At 46.7% G+C, this 25,686-nt stretch overlaps 1 protein-coding gene across 2 annotated transcripts in view; it reads left to right on the top strand.

Annotated features, from left to right (window-relative positions):
* Window positions 1–25,686, top strand: part of PRKCB (protein kinase C beta) — a 187,370-nt gene that overhangs the window by 74,308 nt on the left and 87,376 nt on the right. For both annotated transcript variants that reach the window (XM_082199358.1, XM_082199357.1), the window contains exon 4: window positions 22,282–22,393. In XM_082199358.1, coding sequence (XP_082055484.1) covers window positions 22,282–22,393 — 112 coding nt within the window. The remainder of the gene's footprint in view (window positions 1–22,281; window positions 22,394–25,686) is intronic.

The raw sequence follows: 25,686 nt of genomic DNA, 5'->3' as shown, positions 1-25,686 counted from the left end.
TGTTGGGGGAGGCTGCTGCAGATTGTAAGCCTACAGGCATGGCCTGCATTGCTGTGCTGAATTTTTGTGCATCGATTTTAGGAATAATAACAAATACCAGTTTAATAATAAATACCAATGCGGCATTTGCACAATAACTTTTTGGTGGATCAGGCCCCATGCTTTCACTGATTCCTTTACTAAATTGTCTCCAGCTTATAACAGTGCATTTCCCCACCTTTGGTTGAAAACAGCTAAGTTAGGAATGAATCAAGTATAATTATCATTATGATGATGATGATGTATATGCATCTGACTGGGTTGCCCCAGCCACACTGGGTGGCTCCCAACAAAAAAAAGCATTCAGTGGTCCACTCTACCACTGAACAGCTCTTACCATCAGAAAGTTCTTCCTAATGTTTAGTCAGAATCTCCTTCCTTGTATTTGAATCCATTGATTTGGGTCCTTCCCTCTGGAGCATCAGGAAAACAGCTTGCTCCATCTTTGCCAAAGCGCCTTGTCTTTTGAGGAGGCAGTCAGCAGTCCACGAAATCTTCACTGGTACATTTGTTAGACTTTTTAAGGTCTGCAAGACTCTGTTGCTTTTTGCCCCAGCACACTCTCGAGAGCGCCTTTGCCTTCTGCAAGGAGGGAACAGCTGGAAGGCTTAAGACATCTCCTCCTTATGCCACAATCATAAGACCACTTAATCTGCTGGAAGAAGTTCCATTAGCTGTGTTAGTGCTCTCAAGCAGTTCCTTTCCGCTTTGATGGGACTCGGGGAAACACATTTGCCTGGGTAGTAGGAGCACTTCAGCCTGGATGGGCTCCCAGTGGAACGTGCTCAATGGGATGACAGCAAACCAGCAAAGCAGAAGCCTGACTTCAGGGCTGGGAGTTCCCCAGTTGGGAGCAGCAGTTGGTGGTGACATCAGACTGCATTTCCAAACCCACTACAGCTCCTTTGTTTGCAAGTAAAGAAAGGTCAGTTGGCCTGGTTTAAGCTGAGCACTGGCCACGCAAAAAATCTCAACACACTTACCTATACGGGAGTCAATGGGGCACCAACATTCAGCCTTTACATTCTGCAGACCCATGGTCTAGATCAGCCTTTGCCAACCTGGTGCCCTCAATATATTCTAGGCTGCAGCTGCCAGCAGCCCCAGGCAGCCCAGCTCTACTGCAATTGAAAACCTCTGGAGGCTTGCGACAGGTTGTGGAAGGCTGTTGAACCAGCACGTGAACATTGCCTCTGTGAACACCAGCAATGTGGTTTTAAATGTATCAAGAGTTACAGAGTGGTCTGCTTATTGTTGCTGTTTAACCACACTAAGGACTCATCCAGACTCCCTTTTGCACTGTGCATTCCAGGAACAGGTCTGAGCTTTCCAGACCTATGCCCGAGCAATGGGTTTTTTGTTTTTTTCTCCTGCTGTTTACTGCTGAATCGGAACAAACAGCAATTGGGTTTCCCAATGATTGCTGTTTGTACCAATTCAGCAATACAGTGGTGCCTCGCAAGACAAAATTAATTCGTTCCGTGAGTTTTGTCGTCTTGCGATTTTTTTTGTCTTGCGAAGCACGGTGTCGGAAAAGTTTTGGAAAAGCTTCAAAAATCACCAAAGTCTTCAAAAACCTCAAAAAAGGCTACCACACCGCGTGCTATGAGTTGCTCCTCGAAGTCAAGTCACAACTGTATTAACGGTGTTAAGAAAAAGGAAACAAACTTGCAAGAAGTTTCCGTCTTGCAAAGCAAGCCCATAGGGAAAATCGTCTTGCAAAGCAGCTCAAAAAACAAAAAACCCTTTCGTTTTGTGAGTTTTCCATCTTGCGAGGCATTCGTCTTACGAGGTACCACTGTAAATAGCAAGCCTTCCTAGAGGGAAAAAGAAGCTTGGATATGATCTACAAACTGTGCCTGGAAAGCACAGCACAAAAGGAAGCCTGGATGAGACCTACGTATCACATTTCAACCAGGGTTTACAACAATCAGGATCACGAGGACCTCAAACCTAAAGTTCAGCCGAGGTTCTTCATAGAAATCATGGAACTGTAGAGTTTGAAGGGGCCCCAAGGGGCATCCAGTCCAGCCCTTTGCAAGGATGAAATCACAACTAAATAATCTCTGCCAGATGGCCATCCAACCTCCATTTAAAAACCTCCAACTTTCATTGACACACCAGCTGTTTCTTTGCCAGCACAGAGTAGAATTTGCTTGATTCAGGACTGGAGAAAATGGGGTTCAGCCAAATTTCAGAATCTGTAGTCACACAGTTGTTGGCATTTGTCTGTCTCAAGAGAGAATGGGGTTGCCTCCAGGGGTGAAGTCAAACCTCTGTGGGCCACTTGTGTCTATGACGGAAAACCCTGCCGTCCTGAGAAACATGTATATTCACAATGCAATTTTGAGAGCAGCATTTCACAATCTTGGGAGGCGGATGGGGTGGGGGGAGCCATGACTGCAATTGCTGAAAACACATTGTGTACAACCTTAAGCTGCTTTGACAGCCTTAGCTGGTTTGGAACTGCAGTAAATGAAACCTCAGGCAAGACAACATCTCCAACGTCTCTGCTTTTAATATATGTTTAGGAAGTTCTGATCTAAATCAACCTTCACGATATGGCGCCATCCTGATCTTTCAGACTACCGCTCCCACCAGCTCTTCTACCTGGGGGCTGATGGGAGCTGTCATCCAAAACATCTGATTGGCACCAGCTTGTTGATGTCTGCTCTGGATGCGTTCAAAGCTCTCTCAGGTCTTTTTTCTCTTCATTCGTGTTGGGTGGGAGTGAGGGTCTTTGGAGATCAGAAGAAGAGCTCTCTGTATTTGGGCTGCTCAATAGATGGTTTCCTTTTGCAGGGCAGGGGGATCAGTTTGTGCCTTCTTTGCTCTCAGAGCTGGTATCAATCTGAAAATTAAGCTCCCTTTTTTTCTAAGAGCATTAAGAGGAAAAAAGGAAAGAATGGAGCCCTTTCCAATTATCTAAAAAAAATAAAGCCCTCATTCCTCAGCCTTGTGCTCTCTTTTGATCTGTCTGCTCCACTTCATGTCAACGCCCTTGAAGAAAATAGGCCCTCTTATCTGCGCGAGGTCTATTCAGCGTAAGGCTCCTTTGTCGAGCAGATAAAGCATAATTATGCCAACTTGGCAATGTCTCTTTAAATAAAAATTAGTCACATCAAAGGGCAGAGAGTGAAGTTGAGAGCTTCAAGGAAGGCATCCAGAAAAGCCTCAGGGCTGCTTCTTGCCTTTGGCTGAGGGACAACTGGTGTTGCCAGGTCACCTTGCCTGATGTGTGCAGGGCTTGGGTGGCACACCAGGGCACAGTGATGTTTGCAGAAGGTCTCGCAGATCCCCCAGAGTTGTGAACCAGAGGGGGATTCCAAAGTGTTTGGCTCTCCCTGCGCTTCCTTTCCTGAAGCAGCATAAGCATTTGCAAGCATGCAAAGAAAGGGACAAGTGATGCTTTGCCTGCTGGGTTGCTGTTAACAGTGCAGAGAAAAGTCTGCAGCCTTCAACAGCGTTGGCAGCTCTTGGCTTCATACCTGGATCCTCAGGAAAGCCGAGCACTATCAGGTTAACAACATTGCGATATATCGCCAGCTAAACATTGTGATATACGGATATATCACAATGTCTGAAATAAGGGTGGGGCTATGTAGAGGCATGGGCTGGCTTCACAGTTTCCCCCACATTGTGATTTTGGCATAGCACACACAGACATCACGATTCGCGATATATTGCCAGGCCAAAATTTATGACATCGATATCATGATATGGCCTTCAAACTGGTTTGGGACTATATATCAATATATCACCCAGCCCCATTCCTCGGGGTTCTCAGAGCTGGACCCTTGCCTTGTGAGGTATGTGTATGCTCAGGCCTTGGGATCTCTGAGCTGGAGAGCCTGCCCTTCAGGCTGAGGGTTAGCTAGGAGTTCCTTTCACTAGCTTTGTCTGCTTTGCCAATGGCGGCCATCTACTACTGAGCCATGTTCAAGGTTCTTGTATTAATTTACAAAGCCCTGAACAACTTAGGTCAAGGGTACCTTAGGGATCACATGAACCCTTATAATATCACAGCTCAGTCACTAAGAGCAGCTGCAGGAGCATCACTGGTCAATCCCCGAGCAGGTGAGGCTCATTTGACAACAAGAAACCAAGCCTTCCAAAATGATTACCTTTTACCTTTTTAATGGTTTTATTGCATGGTTTTAGTGCTGTAAACTGCTTTGATTTTTTTTTTAAAAAATGATATAATGGTATGCAAATTTTTAAAAATAAATATATATAAATAATTTCCCACAACTCCAGCTTAGTCGTGAGAGCCAGAGGTAGTTTGTTGTTGTTGTTTAGTCATTTAGTTGTGTCTGACTCTTCATGACCCTATGGACCAGAGCACGCCAGCCACTACTGTCTTCCACTGCCTCCCACAGTTTGGTCAAGCTCATGCTGGTAGCTTCGAGAACACTGTCCAACCATCTCATCCTCTGTCATCCCCTTCTCCTTGTGCCCTCAATCTTTCCCAACATCAGGGTCTTTTCCAGGGAGTCTTCTCTTCTCACGAGGTGGCCAAAGTGTTGGAGCCTCAGCTTCACGATCTGTCCTTCTAGTGAGCACTCAGGGCTGATTTCCTTAAGAATGGAGGGGTTTGATCTTCTTGCAGTCCATGGGACTCTCAAGAGTCTCCTCCAGCACCATAATCCAAAAGCATCAATTATTTGGTGATCAGACTTCTTTGTGGTTCAGCTCTCACTTCCATACATCACTACTGGGAAAACCATAGCTTTAACTATACGGACCTTTGTTGGCAGAGGTAGTTTGGGGCACTGCAAAAAGCCTTTCAAGTGTGGCTTGAGCAATGCACCACAGCCAGGAGGGGTTGCTGTCAGGCACCTGAGTGGCTTCCAACTGGGAGCACAGTCAAGGCCCAAATCTGTGCATCTGTGTTGAGGTTAGGATGCAGCTGTCTCGGAAAGTGTTGCTGGATTGCTCCTACAGGCACAAAGAGGATTTCTGGCTGACGCAGCTTTCGGTTCCTGCTGAAGAGTCTGGGGGTAGGTCTAGGACAGCTTTCCCCCACCTGGTGTCCTTCACAGATCTTTCGGGCTGCAGCTCCCATCACCCTCAGCCAGCATGGCCATATGCATCCTGGGAGTGGTAGTCCTAACCATGTTCATGCTGGCTGAGGCTGATGCGAGTTGTAGTCCAAAATGGCTGTGTGAGTTGGGACTGATAGGAATTGTAGTCCAAAACAGAGGCGCCATCTTGCAAGGGCGATTTGTGGAGGGTGGAAGCATTGTGCGTGTGATATCAGGACATCGGGAGGAGCCAAACACGGCAGCCACACAGCTTAATGGCCGGCAGCCCCTCCACTGCCTCCTCCTGGCGCTGTCACTGGCCGGATGCTGCTTCAACTCTCTTTCTTCTCTGTGGCAGGAGAAGGGGAGAAGGAGCCAGCCATTGGAGGCACACTGTGCTCAGCTCCACATTTTGGCTTCATGCCAATGGGGGGGGTGCCCAGACGCTACTCCCAAAATATAGAGGGGGCCAAAAGTGCTGGAGCCCTAGGAGCTAGCACCCAAAACATCTGGTCCAAAACATCTGGAGGGCACAAAGTTGTGGAAGTCTGTTATGGGAACTTTCAGCCACTTGCCACCAAGTCATGCACCATTCAATTGGTACAAAAGGTGTTGTTAATATGAGCTTGTCATAAATACACAAACCACATTGAGGCCCAAGAGCAGTGCAGATGTTTAGCGCTGTGGGCAGCTGTGGATTTGCTGGCTGGTCTGAATTCCATGCCAGAGGAATGAGAGTGGGCAGCATAAGCTGCTGCTTATACCCCATGTCCTTAAGCAGCCTCTGACATCTGGTTTACTCGGCTACTTACTCCTCAAGATGCCTTGGCCTTGGGTTTGCTAGAACAGCAAGAACCTCGGGGGTGGGGATCATAAGCTGTTGTGGAGAGCAAGTGGCCTGGTTTTAATGCAGCAATGGGCAGATCGGGAAAAGGAATCTGTGTAGCATTCCCCTTTGAAGCGTCTCATTTCAAGCACCTGGTATTAAGAGACTGCCTCCGACAGTAGAGGGAGATCAAAGACATCGTGGCCCATTCAGAGCTCTTGCCCTCTGCGAAACTGATGGGTTGAAGTTGCACACCTCCATTCTCTTCTGTACCTGAAAGAGGTTCTTAGCTCCCCCAGGCTAGCTGACTCAGCTCTGGCCAGTCTCAAATTACATCATCCCAGTCATGGAGGGGGGAGAAATCCCATCCACTTTGCATGTAAAGGTTAAGCCTACTTAATTCACACCTTCTGAAATGATAAGCAAACTGGGACTGCAGCAGCCACCTTTCAAAATTCACACTTCTCCAATTTTTGCAATGCAGTTCTCCGGCCAAGTAATGTGTACAAGTTTGCACGTAGGGAGGTAATGTGTTCATAGTGTTGATGTTAGTGAAAATAACGTGCAAAGTGCCTTACATTAGATGAAATAGATTTGTAAAACTGTGTATATTAGGTAAAGTTGCATCCACAAATATACCATACTTTCCTGTGTATAAGACTATGTTTTTTTCTTTAAAAATCATGCTAAAAAGTGTGGGGCGTCTTATACATGGGTAGTGCATAGGGTGGACGTTTGACTGGTTGCTGCCGAGGCTGTCAGCAGCTGTTGTGCGTGTTATTGGTTGCTGCGACAATGGGGGGGTGTTTATTGGCTGATGCTCCAGTAGTTGGGTGGGCGATTGGCAGCTTCTGCCGGTTATGGGACAGACGGGAGGCGGATTTACCGACGCATGCAGGTGAGCGATTTTCAGAAACCTCCCCTAAAAAATGCTCAACAACTCTGTGCCATCTACCCCCATTTTCTTAATTTCGAGTCTCCAAAAAATAGGGGGCGTCTTATACATTGGGGCCTCTTATAGACAGAAAAGTATGGTATATATCGCGTAAACTGATAGGGAAGTGTGAAGAACTGAAGTTTGAAAAAATGAGAAACTAGCTGTGATTCCTACATTGCAAGTGGGTGGACTAGGTCACCCTTTGGTCCCTTCCAACAATACAATGCTATGATTCTAGAAACCAAAGCCGATGGAGTCACTTAGCCTTCATTCTAACCAGAGCTCCAAAATCTGACATGCACAGAAAGAAATGGCAAGCAGGCAAACTCCTTTTGAAAAACAGAGAGATAACCTGCACAGCCCTCATCCTAGGGCAGCAAATTGTTTTATGTTGAAAACGTGTGGTGCAATATTGGGGGCATGTTTTTATTTTCTTGAAGAAACCTTGAGGCTAAATTACTAAATTCCTCACCTGGACCTGTTGCCTTGTGGACGCTTTGCAAGCCTGTAGCTCTTTGGAAGCTTAGTGGCTTAGACAGGCTGTCACTTCCATTATGCCACCTGGCAGGGCTCAGACCTTTTGAGAAACGCTTTCCCTAATTCGGCACATCAAAGTCACTCCATCAACATCCTTTTGAGCCAGAAGAGTGAAGGAAAGAACAGCCCTAGAGGCTGCCCTGCCCAGCAGCTAAAGGTTGGCTTCAGACGGGGAGGAGGAGGAGGAACCCAGGTGACACTTCAGTGCCAGGGGAAGCCCTGGGATCCCCACAGCTCAGACTAGTGGCCATAAAACCTGACCAAGAAAATATCTCTCTCTGTGTGTGTGTGTGTGTGTGAGAGAGAGAGAGAGAGAGAGAGAGAGAGAGAGAGTTAGAAACTCAGATATATAAGCTAAGTGCCAAATGGCTCCCTAAACTAAGGTTACAGTCGCCAAAACAGAATGCCTAGTTGCCATTTTGGGGCCAGACAGCTTGAAAGTTGAATTTTTGATATCTTAAGGATGTAAAATGAGTTTTTGAAATTGTAAAACAGAAAATTTAATAAAAATTATAAAAAATTATAAAAAATTATAAAAAAGAGAGAGTCGTACTTTTCAATACAGCTTTTTGGTTCCTGAATTTCATTCCGATTGTGCAGATAAAATGCAATGGATTCAATCTTCTCGGTAGAGAGGTTACGTTAAGTAATAGGTTTGAACACTGAATGTGGGGGCTTCCTGTTTCTGGTGCGCCAGGAATGGAGTCTACACCAACCCTGCAGGAGAGAGAGACAGACAGAGATAATCAGATAATGATGGGGGAATTTCATCATCTGCATTCCTCTTCAGCTGGAAGAGGAACCAGGCTCTCATCTGCAGTTGGCCTGGTGGTCTGGCACTCACTTCCCCATGGAATGCGAGGGGAGGCCAAAGCACTGGGTACATGGAGCACTCCGACTGCCACGTTCCTGGAAGCACAGCTTATCCTGTTAATTGAACTTTAATTGGAGTAAACTACAGGCGTGTGCCAGAGACGATGTGTGCCAGGGACGCGGATGGTGCTGTGGGTTAAACCACAGAGCCTAGGACTTGCCAATCAGAAGGTCGGTGATTCGAATCCCCACGACGGGGTGAGCTCCCATTGTTCGGTCCCTGCTCCTGCCAACCTAGCAATTCAACAGCACGTCAAAGTGCAAGTAGATAAATAGGTACCGCTCCGGCGGGAAGGTAAACGGTGTTTCCGTGCACTGCTCTGGTTCGCCAGAAGTGGCTTAGTCATGCTGGCCACATGACCCGGAAGCTGTGCGCCGGCTCCCTTGGCCAATAAAGCGAGATGAGCGCCGCAACCCCAGAGTCAGCCACGACTGGATCTAATGGTCAGGGGTCCCTTTACCTTTACCTTTACAGGTGTGTGCCAGAGACGATGAGATAAGAAACTGCAAAAACAACCCAGCTATAAGGATGTGAAAGGTTTGGATTGAGAGTGGATTTCATTCGGTAGAAGAGATGAAAGGGGGAGGGGAGCCCACAGTTTGCTTACTTAAGATTTTTTTCTACATTTATGATAAGGCAAACCCACCCACCCAGGAATGCAAGTTTTATTTTAAAAATATCTGCACAAGTGAGGATGGAGGAAATTGGAATATAATATGGAATTTAACAAAACTAGTGGAATTGCATGTATAAGAGAAAGGAACTAAGAGGGAAAGGGGTAAGAAATGCTATGCTTTGAAAATATACAGCAAAATCCTTCCTGACCTCCATTATCCACAAAGGAATGTGTTTGAGATAAGGATAAATGGCCATAAATTAGTGGCGGGGAGGGAAGGAGTCTACCAGCTACAAGAATAGAAGTTTTTGTTTTAACTATCTGCAGTCTGGATTCAGACCGTTCTTCCTAGGCTGGAAAAATTGTGAAGACGACTTGTTTGCTGGAAGCCAAATCACGGGACAAAGTGATGCCGTGACTTTTGGAAACTGTGAGATAACAGCTTCTCCTGAGACATGATGGGAACCATCAATGGTTGCAGGAATAAAGGATGCAACACTATATATGGACAGGAAAACATCATGGGAAAAATTGTCACAGGCAGGAAAGAATAAGGATTACAGCTAAAGTTCCTCGCTGGAAACTTTATAAATTCCCTATTATACCAACATGTATTGAAATCACAAGATTGCTGCTGTTATATAAGGGATTATTATAACTGAATGGAATGTAATGGAAATTATTAACATTTCAGAATGCAGAAAAAAATGTAGGAGAATGGACTCTAGCATGTGAGGGGGCCAGTTTAGTTAAATTGTATAATTCGACATTTGAATAATTGGCATTAATAATTGTATTAATTGGATACAATTGGTTTTGTTATAATGAGGCTGTTATTAGAATGATATTGGAAAATCAATATATTTTACAAAAACCCACACTGAATGTGTGAGCTTATGTCTAAAGTCAATGGAAAGAACAAACACTATTAGATGTATTGCTGGATGTTCAATGGTTATTGTTGTTACTGTATTTGTTTAAAAACCAATGAAAATTGTTTTTTAAAAATATAATGCAATGGATAGAATTCTACAGGATGTATTGCTAGTGTGTGAAAACAGTCAGGTTCCAAGGATGCAGCTCCAAATGGTGGAGAGGTATCTTGACTTGGTTGCAAGTGGCCAATAACCAGGTGCAAAATGTGCCTGGTGAATTTTGAACATGTGTGTGTGTGTGTGTGTGTGTGTGTGTGTGTGTGTACAATGGTTGCTGTGACGTTGTTCTGGGAAAAGCTTTAATTCACTGAAGCCTGCGTTAGGCAGAGGGTGGGACAGGAACGTCAGAGGCTGAGCTTCAAAGCACATTCAGCACTTGAACTGCAGAGTGAGAACATCAGAAAAGCCTGCTAGATCAGGCCAATGTCCCATCTAGTCTGGCATCCTGTTCTCACAGCGCCTGACCAGATACCCCAACGGGAAACCGACAAGCAGGACCCGGGCACAAGCATCACTGCCCCCAGCAATGGAGGCAGAGCTGAGCCATCATGGCTAGTAGCCATCTATAGCCTTTTTGTCCATGAAAAAGGATGGCAACTGGAGCAGGGCCTCTTGAAAAGGATCTCAAGGTCTGTGATGATTTGGTTGGGGAAAGGTGATTTTACGGGTTCCTTAGTCCCCTGCCCCTGAGTTGGGCTCAAGAAGTGCACCTGAAAAAGTACTGGAGTGACATGATCGAAATGCCCAGTCCCGGTTAGCCATTTTGGACACCTGTTTTGGACAAATAGAAGCTTCTGTGAGAGCCAGTGTGGTGTAGTGGTTAAGAGCAGTAGACTTGTAATCTGGGGAACCGGGTTCGCATCTCCGCTCCTCCACGTGCAGCTGCTGGGTGACCTTGGGCCAGTCACACTTCTCGGAAATCTCTCAGCCCCACTCACCTCTCAGAGTGTTTGTTATGGGGGAGGAAGGGAAAGGAGAATGTTAGCTGCTTTGAGACTCCTTCAGGTAGTGATAAAGCAGGATATCAAATCCAAACTCTTCCTCCTCCTCCTCCTCCTCCTCCTCCTCCTCTTCTGGGTCATTTTCATGAGGCTGTCCCATGAAGCATGCATTGCAGTCGCCTAAACAGAATGGATGAATCTGCCAATTTTGGCTGCCCTCACTTTCTCATTTTCCCAATCTTCAGTTCACAATTCACAATTATTTCTGCATCAGTTTGCAAACTTTTTAACAAACTGAAATGCATGAAAATGTCAATGTATTTATGTATGCATGTATCTTAATAGGCACATCTTTGCAGGGGATTTCCTTATAATGCATTCTTGTGTGTTATTTTTGTTAATATATATTTTACTAGTTTAATTTGGGCACCCTTTCCCCCCTCATACATGCTTTTTGATGCCCCTTTTAATTTTTTGGTTGGAAAACTGCATTGCAAAAGTCAAGAGAAGTGGGTTAAAAATAAATAAATTGTGTTTTTGGCCATGGATTGGTTGGGAAAGTGGGAGCTGCCATTCAAATAGAATAACTTGCTCCCCATCTCTTACCTCTTGAAATAACAATTGTGCACTCTCTAAGAATGATAGGGTTACTGAAATCAGAACAATCTGCAAATCTAATTTATGTGGCAAAGGCTTTGGGTGGGGGGAGGAGTCTGTTTTGGTCGCGGAAAGAATTGATGTCAGGCTTTTTGAAATACTCCTCTGCTCAGCTGCAATATTTTCTGTGGCTTCCACTGCTGACAGTTTCTCTCTTGGGCTAAATATGTTGTCAACTTCATTTTCTGTTTTTGTTGCAGGATGGATTATTATGGGAAGCAGGTTGCTCTGAAATGGGCATGTGGGCAGTTTGTTGTTTCCAAAGGGGATATAATATTTTGTTTTACTGCTTTCCGTGCGACGGGGACATGCTGTAATGTGAATGTTACCAGCATGTCTCGTTTTTAATCCCATTAAGAATTGCTCTGCATTAATTGGCTTCCTGCTTTGATATTCAACAATGCAGCCGCAATGGCTACTAGTAGGCTTCAAACAGATGGTGCAACTCTGTTTTCCGTAGGCACACAACATGTGCTCCAGAATGCAGAGCTGGTGGGTGCATGCTTCTGGGTGCCTTCTAGACCAGAGGGAGCCTGTTTCGTGGCTGCTGGTTCCAAGAAGCAGCTTTGATTAATTTTGTGCCCAAACCTACACTGCCCATTTTAGAGCAGTGGCCCTATAAAGCTGGTCACCAGCTGTGAGCTTTCCTTGCCAACACAGCTTGCCAAGGCCAGCTATGAAAGCCTGAATAGGAGGCACATATTGTCTGAAGCCAGCAGGGGCTTAGAGGCCATGGAGCCTGTCCGTTGTTCCAGGTGTTGCTTCTGAGCGCTCTGAATTTTTAAGGGAGCGCTTTTCATGCCAGGTGTCTGACCCCTAACATGGGCTTTGGTTATTTCAGGAGTGAGGATAAGCCTGGCATTGTTGTTCATTGTTTGCACAAATTCTAAATCATTTTCTGCTGTTGGCACAGCCCAGTCCCCTGACCAGTGACATACCTTCCAACATTTTGGCAATGGAAATAGGGACGTCCTATTCCAGGGGTCTGCAACCCGCAGCTCCGGAGCCGCATGTGGCTCTTTTACACCTTTGCCGCGGCTCCAGGGTGGATACTAGCGAGGGGAGGAGGCGCATTGTGCGCCCCAACACTCCCCACTGTGGCAGGCGCTGTTCTGGCTGTGATGTCGCATGGGGGCAGTGCATGCGTTAGTCACTCACTGTCCCGACGTCACCTTCCCGCCCACCCACCCGCTACATTGTAAGGGGCATGTACGCTGGTTACTGCATTGAAAGGGGGCCTGTACGCTGGTCACTGTTTTGAAGGGGAGTGAAGAACACACACACAAAAAAAGGTAACTTGTTAATTTAACGTTTATTTCTATGAGGAGTAGTAATTCTGAGGGGTCAAACAAAAAAAATAATAAAAAAGTGACAAAAAAGTTATTTTTTTATTGATGGGTTTTGCGGCTCCCAGTTTTTTTTCCTTCGGAAACGGGTCCAAGTGGCTCTTTTTGTCTTAAAGGTTGCAGACCCCTGTCCTATTCCATCATCGGGACGCAGGTGGCGCTGTGGGTTAAACCACAGAGCCTAGGACTTGCCGACGGGGTGAGTTCCCGTTGCTCGGTCCCTGCTCCTGCCAATCTAGCAGTGCGAAAGCATGTCAAAGTGCAAGTAGATAAATAGGTACCGCTCCAGTGGGAAGGTAAACGCCATTTCCGTGCGCTGCTCTGGTTCGCCAGAAGCGGCTTAGTCATGCTGGCCACATGACCCTTAAGCTGTACCCCGGCTCCCTTGGCCAATAAAGCGAGATGAGCGCCACAACCCCAGAGTCGGTCATGACTGGACCTAATGGTCAAGGGTCCCTTTACCTTTTTTTATTTCATCATTGCCATCATCATTTTACTATTTCTACCCCACCCATGTGCCAGGGTTGACTCAGCTGCTCTGGGCGGCTTCCAACACATATAAAAACATAATTAAACATTAAACATTTAAAAAAATTCCCTATACAGGGCTGCCTTTGGATGTCTTCTAAAGGTTCTAAAGTTACTTATCTCCTTGGCTCGGGGGTCGCATAACTCCATACCCTCCATTGTTTCTCCAGTGAAAACAGGGACATCCTAAGAAAAAGCAGAACATTCTGCAATCAGCTCAGGAACCAGGACGGCTTCTGTGAATCCAGGACTGTCCCTGGGAAATAGGGACACTTGGAGGATCTGCAAAAATAAGCTTCCCTATAAGAACATAGGAAGTGCCTGCTGAATCAGGTCAATGGCCCTTCTAGTCTAGCATTCTGTTATTAGAGAGACCAACCGGATGCCCCAGTGGGAAACCCACCAGCAGGGCATGAGGACAACTGCAACTCTCTCTTTCTGTGGTTTGCAGACTGTTATTGAGAGGCATCACTGCCTCCAGCTGTAGAGACAGAGCATAACCATCATGGCTAGTAACCATGGGTAGCCCTCATAGAATCATAGAGTTGGAATAGACCACAAGGGCCATCGAGTCCAACCCCCTGCCAAGCAGGAAACACCATCAGAGCACTCCTGACATATGGTTGTGAAGTCATATGTCTCTTCTCTGTGAATTTGCCCATTCCTCTTTTAAGAAGACAGGGTGCCAGCGTTCTATCCCCGTTTTGCCCTAGCAGTCCATGCAGTTGAGAGACTGCTGTTTCGTCCCTGGTGGGGCCGATTTGTTGGGGTTTGCGGATAGCACACTCCCTGAACACAGCTTTCTTGGCTTCTTCAGTTGTCTCGTGTCATTGATGCGTCTACTAGTGCTGAATATCTTTGAAGAGACAATTTCTTGGCTTAAGCATAAAAGACTGAATAGCTTAGCTAGGGTGAAACGGGGATATAACTTCATACACTGGTTTATCAGCACCTCACAGCTACCAGGAACAACGTTCTTGAATTTTTTTGAACTTACAGTGGTACCTCGGGTTAAGGACTTAATTTGTTCCAAAGGTCCGTTCTTAACCTGAAACTGTTCTTAACCTGAAGCACCACTTTAGCTAATGGGGCCTCCCGCTGCCGCTGCGCCGCCAGAGCACGATTTCTGTTCTCAACCTGAAGCAAAGTTCTGAACCCGAGGTACTATTTCTGGGTTAGCGGAGTCTGTAACCTGAAGCGTATGTAACCTGAGGTACCACTGTATTTAAAAAACAAGAAAAAGCGAAAGAGTCAAGAATTCGTAAGAATCTAGTAAAATCTGATATTGCAAGTTCACTTTATTTTACGTAGTTTGGAAGTTTTCATGGCACTTTGCAAGTAATTGTTTCTTTTTTACATATTTGATAAATATGTAAAATTACATATTTTATATTCACAACTGTGTGAATATTTGTATCATGCTGTATGAGTTGTACTATATCAACAGAACAGGTAGCATTTTTCTAGCAATCCTTTTTTAAAGCCATCTAGATTCATGGCCACCACTACCTTCCATTTATCCATTGAAGGTCTTGTACATGATCCCTTCCCTTACACATTTTTTTCTTTACAACAACCCTGCGAGGTGGGTTTGGCAGAGAGGTTGTAACTGGCTCTGGGTGACAGATGTAGATGTATAAATAGCATCTATGTGTGCAGTGAGACCAAACACTGGAGAAGCTTCCTGATATAGAATAGGATGTCCGTATTTTCACCGGAGAAATGTTGGAGGGTATGATAATGGCATTATGATTTTATTTTCCATTCCTCTGCTAATGATCCCTAGCTGTGTCGAGTCCTTGCATGAGCAGACAAAGAACACTGGATACAGCCCTCAGGTGTGAAAACACCGGCCTCCCACCATGAGTGATATGCAGTGATATGCAGAACCCATCTGGGAAGTTGCCCCTAGAAAAATGTAACAAATAAATGATAATGCAGTGCCCGGAATGCCTTATGCAAATGAGCAGATCTGCATACATTTGCATTTGCATTCACATCCCCCCTCGTCATATCCTGGGGGATGTGGGCCCACACATCTCAGCTGCTCCCGTGGGTCTTGCACACTTCCTTCTGTCTTCCTTTTTATTCCTGCCTCCCTTGTCAGTCTCCGGTTGGCACTCTGTCAGTCAAGGGACTCTCAAATAGCAAATGCGTTCCATAAATAGTCCCTTGGAAGAATGATCATATTAAAAGCACTTCCGCACACTCCCTCCCCACCCCCAGTAGAGAAAGAATCATGTGGAATTGAGCTTCTTAATTTGAGACAGCCATCGCACATGAATTGAGTTACCTGTCTTTCTCTGTGGCAGCTCAGAATGCTGGGCATCATTTGAAAGACAGCGGAACAGTGAGGCAAAAGAAGTTTAAAAAGTGATGTGTGGCATGGAGAAAGTGGAAAGAGGAAAGTTTTTCTCCCTCTCTCTTAACACCAGAACCCACGGCCATCCAATGACGCTGAATGTTGGATGATTCAGAATAGGTTTATACACACACACACACACACACACACCCTTCTTCAGGCAGTGTTAAACTGGGAAACTCACTCCCATAAGAAGCAGTGATAGCTACCAATTTGTGTGACATTAAAGGAGAATTATACAAATTCATGGAGGATGAGGCTATCAACAGCTACTAGCCATGATAGCTATGCTTTGCCTCTGTGGTCAGAGGCAGCGATGCTTCTGAATGCCACTTGCTGGAAACTGCAGGAGGGGAGCGGGCTCCTGTGCTCGGGTCCTACTTACTGATTTCCCACAGGCATCTGCTTGTCTCCTGTGGGAGTCAAGTGGCTGAAGTTAGCCCTGCAGGCCACAGTTTCCCCACCCCTCTCCTGGGAGAGGACAGCTACCTTCTGACTGAGCCCAACCACCTCCATCGCTTAGACTCCTACATGTCTTGACCGTAGGGCTTGGGGGACCTTAAAGGGGATGTGCTGTGAGAATGGAAGCAGCATATGCTGCTGTACCTCCTGGGCTAATGGGGTGCCTGGAGTCATGGGCGTAGCCAGGATTTTTGTTGGGGGGGCAGGACTTTTGTTAGGGGGGGACAGAATTGACCAGATGGGTCAGTTAGTTAAGTATTTGTATGGTTTAACTTGATCTAGGGGGGAGGCAGCTGCCCCCCTGCCCGTCCCTTGGCAACCCCCATGCCTGCAGTGCACACTTGCCATTTGCTACAGCGGATCTAGAGTCAGTGGCGGAGCATATGCCCGTGCTGCCCAGGGTGGGCACGCTCCTGAGGGGGGCGTGGCACGAAGGGTGTCCTCCCAGGTGTGGGATAGCTGCTCGGGTGCCCTGCAGCCGGGGGCAGAGTGAGCTGCCCATGGTGGACATTCTGCGTGCCACCTGTCCACTACTCCCAAGCCTCCCCCAAGCTGTCAAAACAAAGGGGGAAGGGGGGAATGTCACCGGCAAAGCGGCGCAGGTCCTCCGCTTACCCCGACAGCTCGGGGTAGGCTTGGGAGTCACGGGTGGGTGCCACGCCAAAGACACCCCCCTAAGTGAGGGCACCTGGGGCATCCGCCCCACCGCCCCATCCCTACACCCCTGTCTAGAGTGCAGGTTTTCCCCCAGTAAGAAGCACTGCCTCTCAATCCCAAAAATGGAGGTGGAATGCCCATCTCCTTGGCTCTGCTTTTATGATGCGATTGCTAGACTCAGGGCAGAACCTGGCTTTGAAAGCAAGCTCTGGGGCTGCTCCCAAAGGAGCATCACTTCTCAGATCAAACCCCAACCAGGATGTGCCAGCTTTCTTGGGAAAGAGCCCGTCCATCTCCAGATCAACCTCTCCCAAGCTGGTGCCCTCCAGCTGTTCTGAACCACACCTTCCACCAGCCCTGGGGTCGTTGGTTTGTGGCTGAGAGGAGCTGCAGCCTCCCAAAGCCCTGGAGAGCACCAGGCTGAGTGGGGAGGCAGACTGCATAGATGGGAATCTTGATCTCGTGGTCGATGAGCGAGGGGTAGTGTGCCATCTTAAGGAGCCTCTCCTTCCCCTCCCCTTGTCCCTTGCTGCCAAGGAGATAAATAACTCAGTGTCGCAACAGACATGAAAAGCCGTGATGGGAAGCATCAGGGCAAATCAGGCCAAATGAAAGCGAGTGCCAGCCAGCCTCAAGGGAGTTGTTGTGGAGGGGAGGGGGGTGGGAAGACCACGAGAGAGAGACAGGGGGAGCAGATTGCTTTTGAGCAAAACTGGGTTCAGAAAACAAGGAAAGAGGGAGTCCACCTGCCTGCATCCTGTTACAGCGGTACCTCGGGTTAAGTACTTAATTCATTCCGGAGGCCCGTTCTTAACCTGAAACTGTTCTTAACCTGAAGACCACTTTAGCTAATGGGGCCTCCTGCTGCCGCTGGAGCACGATTTCTGTTCTCATCCTGAAGCAAAGTTCTTAACCCAAAGTGCTATTTCTGGGTTAGCGGAGTCTGTAACCTGAAGCATCCTCTCCCCACACCTGCTCACTCCCAATCCTACCTGGGCAAGTGGGAACTGCAGGGAAGCAGTACACAGAAGCAGTAGCTGCAGACCTTTTGCTTCTTCTGTGAGGTGTCATAGAATAGTAGAATTGGAAGGGACCCCAAGGGTCCTCTAGTCCAACCCCCTGCAATGCAGGAATCTCAGCTTGAGAATCTCTGGCAGGTGGCCATTCAATCTCTGCTTGAAAACCTCCAGTGAAGGAGAGCCCACCATCTTGAAAGGGAGCCCATTCCACTGTCAAACACCTCTTGCTATCAGAAAGTTCTTCCTAAGGTTTCTTCAGAATCTCCTTTCTTTCTGCTATTCCTTCATTGCAGGGGGTTGGACTAGATGGTTCTTTGTGTCCCTTCCAACTCTATATTTCTATGATTATCTGATTCTAGGCTATGGAGGGCTACATCAGTGGTTCCCCCAAGTATTGACCTACGGCCTTTTCACCAAACTCAGGTTCGAGTATAAGCACATCACTTGCCTTAAGAAAGAATACTATCTCCCTTAGAAGCGGAGATTTCTCTAAGTATGTTCTGACTTAATGAATGCGCTTTTTGTATCTGAAGGTTTGCTGAAGACAGGTTAATTGTTGTTAACCCCCATTTTCTCAGGCGTCTCATTACCCAGCTGCTAGCTCAGTCGTTAAAAGGAGCATCTTCCGAGCATTTATGAATCTGAAAGAGGTTTGCTTTGGGGTGAAGCCTCTGAGTTTTCCGATGCAATTAACTTTCATCGCTGCCTGTGCCCGATACGCTGCACTTAAGCAGGTTGAATTAAGTGAAGTTCCATTAGTTCCCATCTCCCTAATGTCGCTCGTTAGCGGGGAGAGAGCGCAGCGCATTACACTGATTAATGCAGGAGAAGAAAGAGGTTGAAAAGCAAGGAGGACCCCGCAGAGTGGACTCCGTTCAACACATGGACAACCAATGAAGCGGAATGTTGGAAGATTTGGGAGAGATAAGTCCTCATTCACACTGTGCAGAGTTAAACTACGGAACTCACTGCCACAAGAGCAGCATTGCTTACCAACCCAGATGGCTTTAAAAGGGGATTAGAGAAGGCCATTGAGGGCTACTAGCTAAGATGCCTCTGCTCTGCCTTCACAATCAGAGGCAGTAATGCTCCTGAATACCAGTTACTGGAAACCACAGGAGGGGAGAGGACTCCTGTGCTCGGGTCCCACTTGCTGGCTTCCCACAGGCATTTGGGTAGCCAATGTGAGAACAGGGTGCTGGACTAGGATGAGTGATTGGCCTGATCTTCTTGTGTCCTTCTGTTCTTAGTTTAGGACTTGACATCTTTCCACAGGGCCTGCAAGACAGAGCTGTTCCGCCTAGCCTTTGGTTTGGACTCACTCTGACCCTTATGTTTCCCTCCCCTTATGGTTTTGATCTGTGGGCTATTATTAAAATGAGGCTGCATTTTAAATTGTATTTTTAACCTGTGTTTTAAATTGTTCCCCCCCTCCCCTATGACGTTTTTACTGTAATTTTACTGGTGTTAGCCGCCCTGAGCCCAGCTCTAGCCAGGGAGGGCGGGGTATAAATAAAAAATTTATTATTATTATTATTATTATTATTATTATTATTATTGGTGCCTTGCTTCACATCCATCCTCCGTTCTCACTTTTTTCATGAAGTCTTTATTATTGTTGTTGAATTTGTATCCTGTCCTCCTTTCAAGGAGCCTCAGGGATGTCTGCAAGGTTTGCTAATTCCCCCTGCCTGCCCTGCATTTTATCCTCAAAACAACTTTGTATGTTCAGTTTGGTTGAGAGATAGCGGCTATTCCAATATGAGCTTCCTGGCTGGGCAGCCAGCCCAAATGGTCCGCTAGATGGGAATTTGAATGGACACACGCACGCGCGCACACACACACACAGAAGCCCATTGCCTGAGGCATCTGTCACCAGCCTGTTGCCTTCCAGATGTTTTGGACCACAATTCACAGCAGCATCTGACCACAGCAGCCAGGGCTGATGGGGTGCCATCCTGTAGAAAAATGAGTTAATGGAGCCCAGCTTCACACCAGACATTTAAAGCACTAAAATACCACTATACACAGTTGTGGTTTCCCCCAAAGGACTCTGGGAGCTGTAGTTTGTAAAGGGTGCTTGTTAGGAGACCCCTAGTTCCCTCCCAGAGCTTCAGTTTACAGAGTGGTTTAATAATCAATCCCTCTTTGCAAGGAACTCTGGAAATTGTAGTTATGAGAACTCTGTTGTGGTCTGACACATTTGGAGAGCAGTGGGGGGTGCTAGCAGTGATTCCTGCATTGTCGGGGGTTGGACTAATAATAATAATAATAATAATAATAATAATAATAATAATAATAATAATAATTTATTTATACCCCACCCATTTGGCTGGGTTTCCCCAGCCACTCCAGACGGCTTCCAACTGGATATTAAAAACAATACAGCATCGTACATTAAAAACTTCCCTAAACAGGGCTGTCTTCAGTTGTCTTTTAAGAGTAAAATAGTTGTTTACTGCCTTGACATCTGCTGGGAGGGCTTTCCACAGGGCAGGAGCCACTACCGAGAAGGCCCTCTGCCTGGTTCCCTGTAACCTCACTTCTCACAGCGAGGGAACCACCAGAAGGCCCTCGGCACTGGACATCAGGGTCCGGGCTGAATGATGGGGGTGGAGACGCTCCTTCAGGTATACAGGATTGAGGCCATTTAGATCAGCCTTGGCATTCCTCCCAACACTATAGTTCTATGATTCTATGAAAAGGCATTTTAGAAGATCTCCTCCAGGTCTGGATTTGGGTTTTATTGCCTGGAGCTCTTGCCTGGTGTTGTGCAACTGTGGGATGCCATATTGCCTCTTAGCCTCAGTTTCCCATTTGTAAAAAAACAAAAAGGGGCGGAGGATATATTGCAGAGGTCTGTGCATTGATTTGGCACCGTTCATTCATTGGGGCTGTCTTTGATGTGCTGACAAAGTTGCTGATGGGCTGTGATGTTCCTCCTTGTTTGTTTGGAAGTAAATATTGGGCATGGTTCTGAATTCAGATCCCCCGCTAAGGCATCTCTTGGTGGCCTTGATCATTTTGCTCTGTAATCAATTTAACCTACCTCGCAGGGTGATTGTGAGGGAGTGGAGGGATAATAAAATAACCCCAAGCTCCTGAAAGAAATTGTGGCATCTGCAAAAATGTGCCTCACATTATGGAAGATAGACTAGGCTTTATTTATTTCATAAAATGTATATACCACTTGACTGCAGGAAACCTCAAAGCAGTTTACAAAAGAATAGCACAGTAAGATGATTAGTAAAACCAACAATAGACTGAAAAAGTATCAGTCATCTAAATATCTAGGCAGTCTTGTCTAAACAAAAATGTGGGCAGCGAAGGCACCTGCCTGGTGTCAACAGGCAGAGAGTTCCAAAGTGTAGGTGCAAAACAGATTTTATGTGGCACTTTCAGCAGTGCCGGTTCCACAGATGGAAACAGTCGGGGGGCATATTGTCAGGCTTCGGGGAATCAGATCCTTCCCACGGTGGCAGCCAAGAAGCAGAGAAACAATAAATGTTCTCACCAAGTACTGTATTTTTTCGTGTATAAGACTATCTTTTTTCCTAAATTTTTGAAGTTTGAAATAAGGGGTTGTCTTATACACGGATAGTGCAAAGTGTATTTTCTTAATTTTGAGTCCCAAAAATAGGGGGCGTCTTATACACAGGGGCGTCTTATACACAGAAAAATATGGTAATTTGCTTAATAGTCACACAGAGAGACAAAGGAGTGCAGTATCCCCTAGATCAGGCACGTCCAACTCCCAAGAGACTGCAATCTACTCCCACTATAAAAATTCTGGAAGTGATCTACCAATGAAGGGGGGGCAGGGGGTGAAGCCAAAGTTGTTGAGCTTTTAGAGAGGGGGCATAATACCGTTAATCCAAATACCCCCCCCAAAAAAATCTCTCCTATTCTACACCACCCCTGCATCAGCTAATCTGAGCTTTCTGCCTCTGAGCTTTATGTTCTACTACTTTCAATGTTCGCCTGGTCCTGGGAGAGGCAGGGGGTCCAGGAATGCTTTCCAGGACACTGAGTCTGTCAGCTGTCTCTCCCTGGTGCTTCTTCTTCTTCCCGCTGTTCCTCTTCCAATATTTCCCAGCTTCTCCCCTCTGCAGCCTCTGAACCATGACCTTCTGCAAACCACTGTTCTAAATCTATACTGTCCTCCTGTTCTCAGGAAGGTTCAGGAGAAGGGGTGGGGCGGCCCCCACCATTCCTCCTCAGTCCAGCCCCTGACACATATATATTTTATTATTATTTTTATTAAAGATTTTCTTGTTTTACAGAAGTAAGTGTAATGTCTCTCATATTTTTCCCATGTAACATTTTTACAAATCCGTTTCATTTGTTGAGACATTAGGGGGAGGGAAAAAAAGAAGGGGTGGAGGGAGGGAAGATGGGTGTGGGGGGGTCCTGACACACACATATATAATGCTCTTGATGCACACCAGTGACTTGCATTTATAGGCAAAGCTCAGCACTTAACCAATTGTTCCTTTCTACTGTCTTGCCTCTTTTCTCCAGGACCCACGGAGCAAACACAAGTTCAAAATCCACACGTACTCCAGCCCCACCTTCTGCGACCACTGTGGATCCTTGTTGTATGGACTCATCCACCAGGGGATGAAATGTGACAGTAAGTCCAGTTGCACTGAGAGATATATGACCCAATCGCAGCATCTGGAGTCTGATTCACAATTTTCTTGGTAGATGCAGCAAAGTCCTTATGATCCCACTTTATCACTCCGGAGTATTGTGGATTAACTGTGTTGCTTGGGTGGGGTGAGTGGGGATTTAATGCACCCGGTGCTAGACTTGGCTGGTTTTATCATCCTAGTGAAGCAAACCACGGGCTGTTGTTGCGTTGCTTTTTTCCAAAAAAGAAACTTGAAGCGATTTACAAAAAAATGAACATTTAAAAATGAGCATAAAGACAGGATAAAACTGCCTAAAATACACAAATAAATATATATATACCAACCCAACCCTCCAGACTACACCACTAAAATTCAGTTGGGGAAGGGTCGTAGCCTAGTGGTTAGAGCATCTGCTTTGCATGCAGAAGATCCCAGGTTCAATCCCCAGCATCTCCAGGTAGGGCTGGTAGGGAAGCCAGTCTGAAATGCTGGAGAGCTGCTGCCAGTCCGTGTAGACCAGGGGTAGTCAACCTTTTTATACCTACCGCCCACTAATGCGGTTCTTGATGGTAAAATTTCCTTACCACCCACCAGTGCTCTATGGAAGAAGGTTTCAGCTTGTGCCATAGAACCCCCTACCGCCCACCTAGAATCCTGAAACGCCCACTAGTGGGTGGTAGGGATCAGGTTGACAACCCCTGGTGTGGACAGTGCTGAACTAGAAGGCCCAATGGTCTGGGTTGGTATAAGGCAGATCCCAACGGCCAGGGTGGAAAGACCAGTTTTGCCTGGCACCTAAAAGCAGCCAGTGATGCTGCCAGGCATGCCTCCATGGCAGGATGGAGAGCATCCCATAAATGAGGGGCCACTACTGAAAAGGCTTTTTCTCATGTTCCCACCCTCAGCACACAAAGAAGGGCCTCCGATGAAGAACACAGGGTCCATGTTGGGAGAGGCACTCTTGAGCCATTGGGGAGCACCAGAAGGTTCAGTCCCCAATGATATCTCCAGGACAGAAAGGGAGAGAGCCCTGTCCGAAACCTTGGAGAGTCACTGCTAGCCAGTGTGAACAATATTGAGCTAGATGGACTAAAGTCTGGCTCTGCATATGGCAGATTTTGGTGTCCTATTCAAATCAGCCCATAATTCTGAACCATGAGGACTGGAATCGTGCTTTATTTTTAAGAGTGAAGCTATAGCTCAGTGGGAGAACATCTGCTGTGCATGCAGAAGGTCCCAGGTTTAATCCCCAATGGTATCTCTAGGTAGGACTGCGAGAGCTCCCACCTGAAACCCTGGAGCGACTGCTGCCATTCAGTGTAGACAATACTGAGCTAGATTGCTATGCCTTTTACGGAGTCAGGACCATTGGCCCATCTAGCTTAGCATGCCAACGAGGCACCTTCTAGATGTTATGGACTACAACTCCCATCAGACCCCTCCAGCATGCCCTGCAGACAGGGATAGTGGGAGTTGTCTTCAGCAGCATCTGCACGCACTACTTTGGCTACTGGCTCTGTACATCTCCCAGCAGTGACCCTCCAGAATTTTAAACCATTTTGAACCTGGGACCTTCTGAATGCAAAGCAGATACTCTAACCCTGGGGTCAGCAAACTTTTTCAGCAGGGGGCCGGTCCACTGTCCCTCAGACCTTGTGGGGGCCGGACTATATTTTGAAAAAAATATATACCGTAAATGAATTTCTATGTCCCACAAATAACCCAGAGATGCATTTTAAATAAAAGGACACATTCTACTCATGTAAAAACACCAGGCAGGCCCCACAAATAACCCAGAGATGCATTTTAAATAAAAGCACACATTCTGCTCATGTAAAAATACGCTGATTCCCAGACCGTCTGCAGGCCAGATTTAGACGGCGATTGGGCCAGATCTGGCCCTCGGGTCTTAGTTTGCCTACCCATGCTCTAACCGCTAGTCTATGGCCTTCCTGCTACCTCTCGCTTCCCCCAGACAGTGACAGAAGCAGGAGCTTGCTTTTTCCCTAGGACGCAGCTGCTACCCTCCTCCACTGCTGGATCAATAAATCTCGTATGACCTTTTCTTTTCAATGCTACCACGCCCTTTGATTAAGGCCGTAAGTCTCCTTGTTTGTGCAGAGCTGGTGTGGTCAAATCCACCAGCGGAGGCTTTGCTGTGTTTACAAGAAAAGGAAATCTGAGTGAAGCCTCAGTTGCAAGAAGTGGAACAGGCAGCTGTGAAGATGTTGCAGCCTCATGGTTGCTGGTGTTTGTTTGTATAGCACCATCCAAGGACACAGGAGAAAACACAAGTGAAGGAGACATGTCCTTGTCTTGAGCCCCTTGCAATTCAGAATTCAAGAGTGGAGGAGACAACAGAAGGAGGGAGGGAGGAGTACGGAAGGAAGGAAGGAAGGAAGGAAGGAAGGAAGGAAAGAAGGAAGGAAGGAAGGAAGGAAGGAAGGAAGGAAGGAAGGAAGGAAGGAAGGAGAATTAAAAAGGGATGCAGCAATTCAGGCAGAGGTGATTCGCAAGCTCACATCAGTGATGGTGCCCAGCTGAATTTAAGGATAATTGAACATCTGAGGAACAAGGAGATCCAGGATTCATAGAATCATAGAACTGTAGAATTGCAAAGGACCTTCAGGGGTCCTGTAGTCCAACCCCCTGCCTCAGTTACAGGGAGGGAATAGGGAAGGAAGGGTTCCAGCGCTGCCTCTCCTACAATACAATTGGGGTGCAAGAAATGTGGCATACAGGAGATCCAGTTCCCAAGGCAGCTACAGAGCCAGTGTGGTGTCGTGGTTGGAGTGCCAGACTAGGACCTGGAAGACCAGGGTTCAAATCCCTACTCAGCCCATGAAGCTCACTTGGTGTGACCTTGGGCCAGTCGCTGCCTCACTAACCTGCCTTGCAAGGTTGTTGTGGGGATTAAAGGAGATGGGGAGAACCATGAACACCATGGGGTGGTGGTGGGGAGATGGAGTATAAATACAAGCAATAGCAAAAGAGGAATAAGCAGAAAGAACAGCAGAATCTATTGCCCTGGTTTGCCCTTCCGCAATTCACCTGAGTTGCCCTTTGAGCTTTCACTCTGGAACAAGGAACGCTCGGAAAAAGTGACTTTTTCGTACAAAGTAAGAGCTGGACTTTTCAGAGGGGGATGGAAGGCTCTCATGGGGGTGGAAGAAATGCTGTTCCCTCTCAGGATGGAATTGCTGTTGGGTGGGTGGGGGGATCACATGGATTGGGCATAGGAAGACCTCTAATGGTCACTGTGTGAATTACAACCATCCTTTTAAATGGTTTA

Source organism: Podarcis vaucheri (genome assembly GCF_965113315.1).
Source record: "Podarcis vaucheri genome assembly, chromosome: 14".
Classification (NCBI taxonomy): domain Eukaryota; kingdom Metazoa; phylum Chordata; class Lepidosauria; order Squamata; family Lacertidae; genus Podarcis; species Podarcis vaucheri.
Note: the sequence above shows the minus strand (reverse complement) of the source record. Positions and strands in the feature narration are given on the sequence as shown.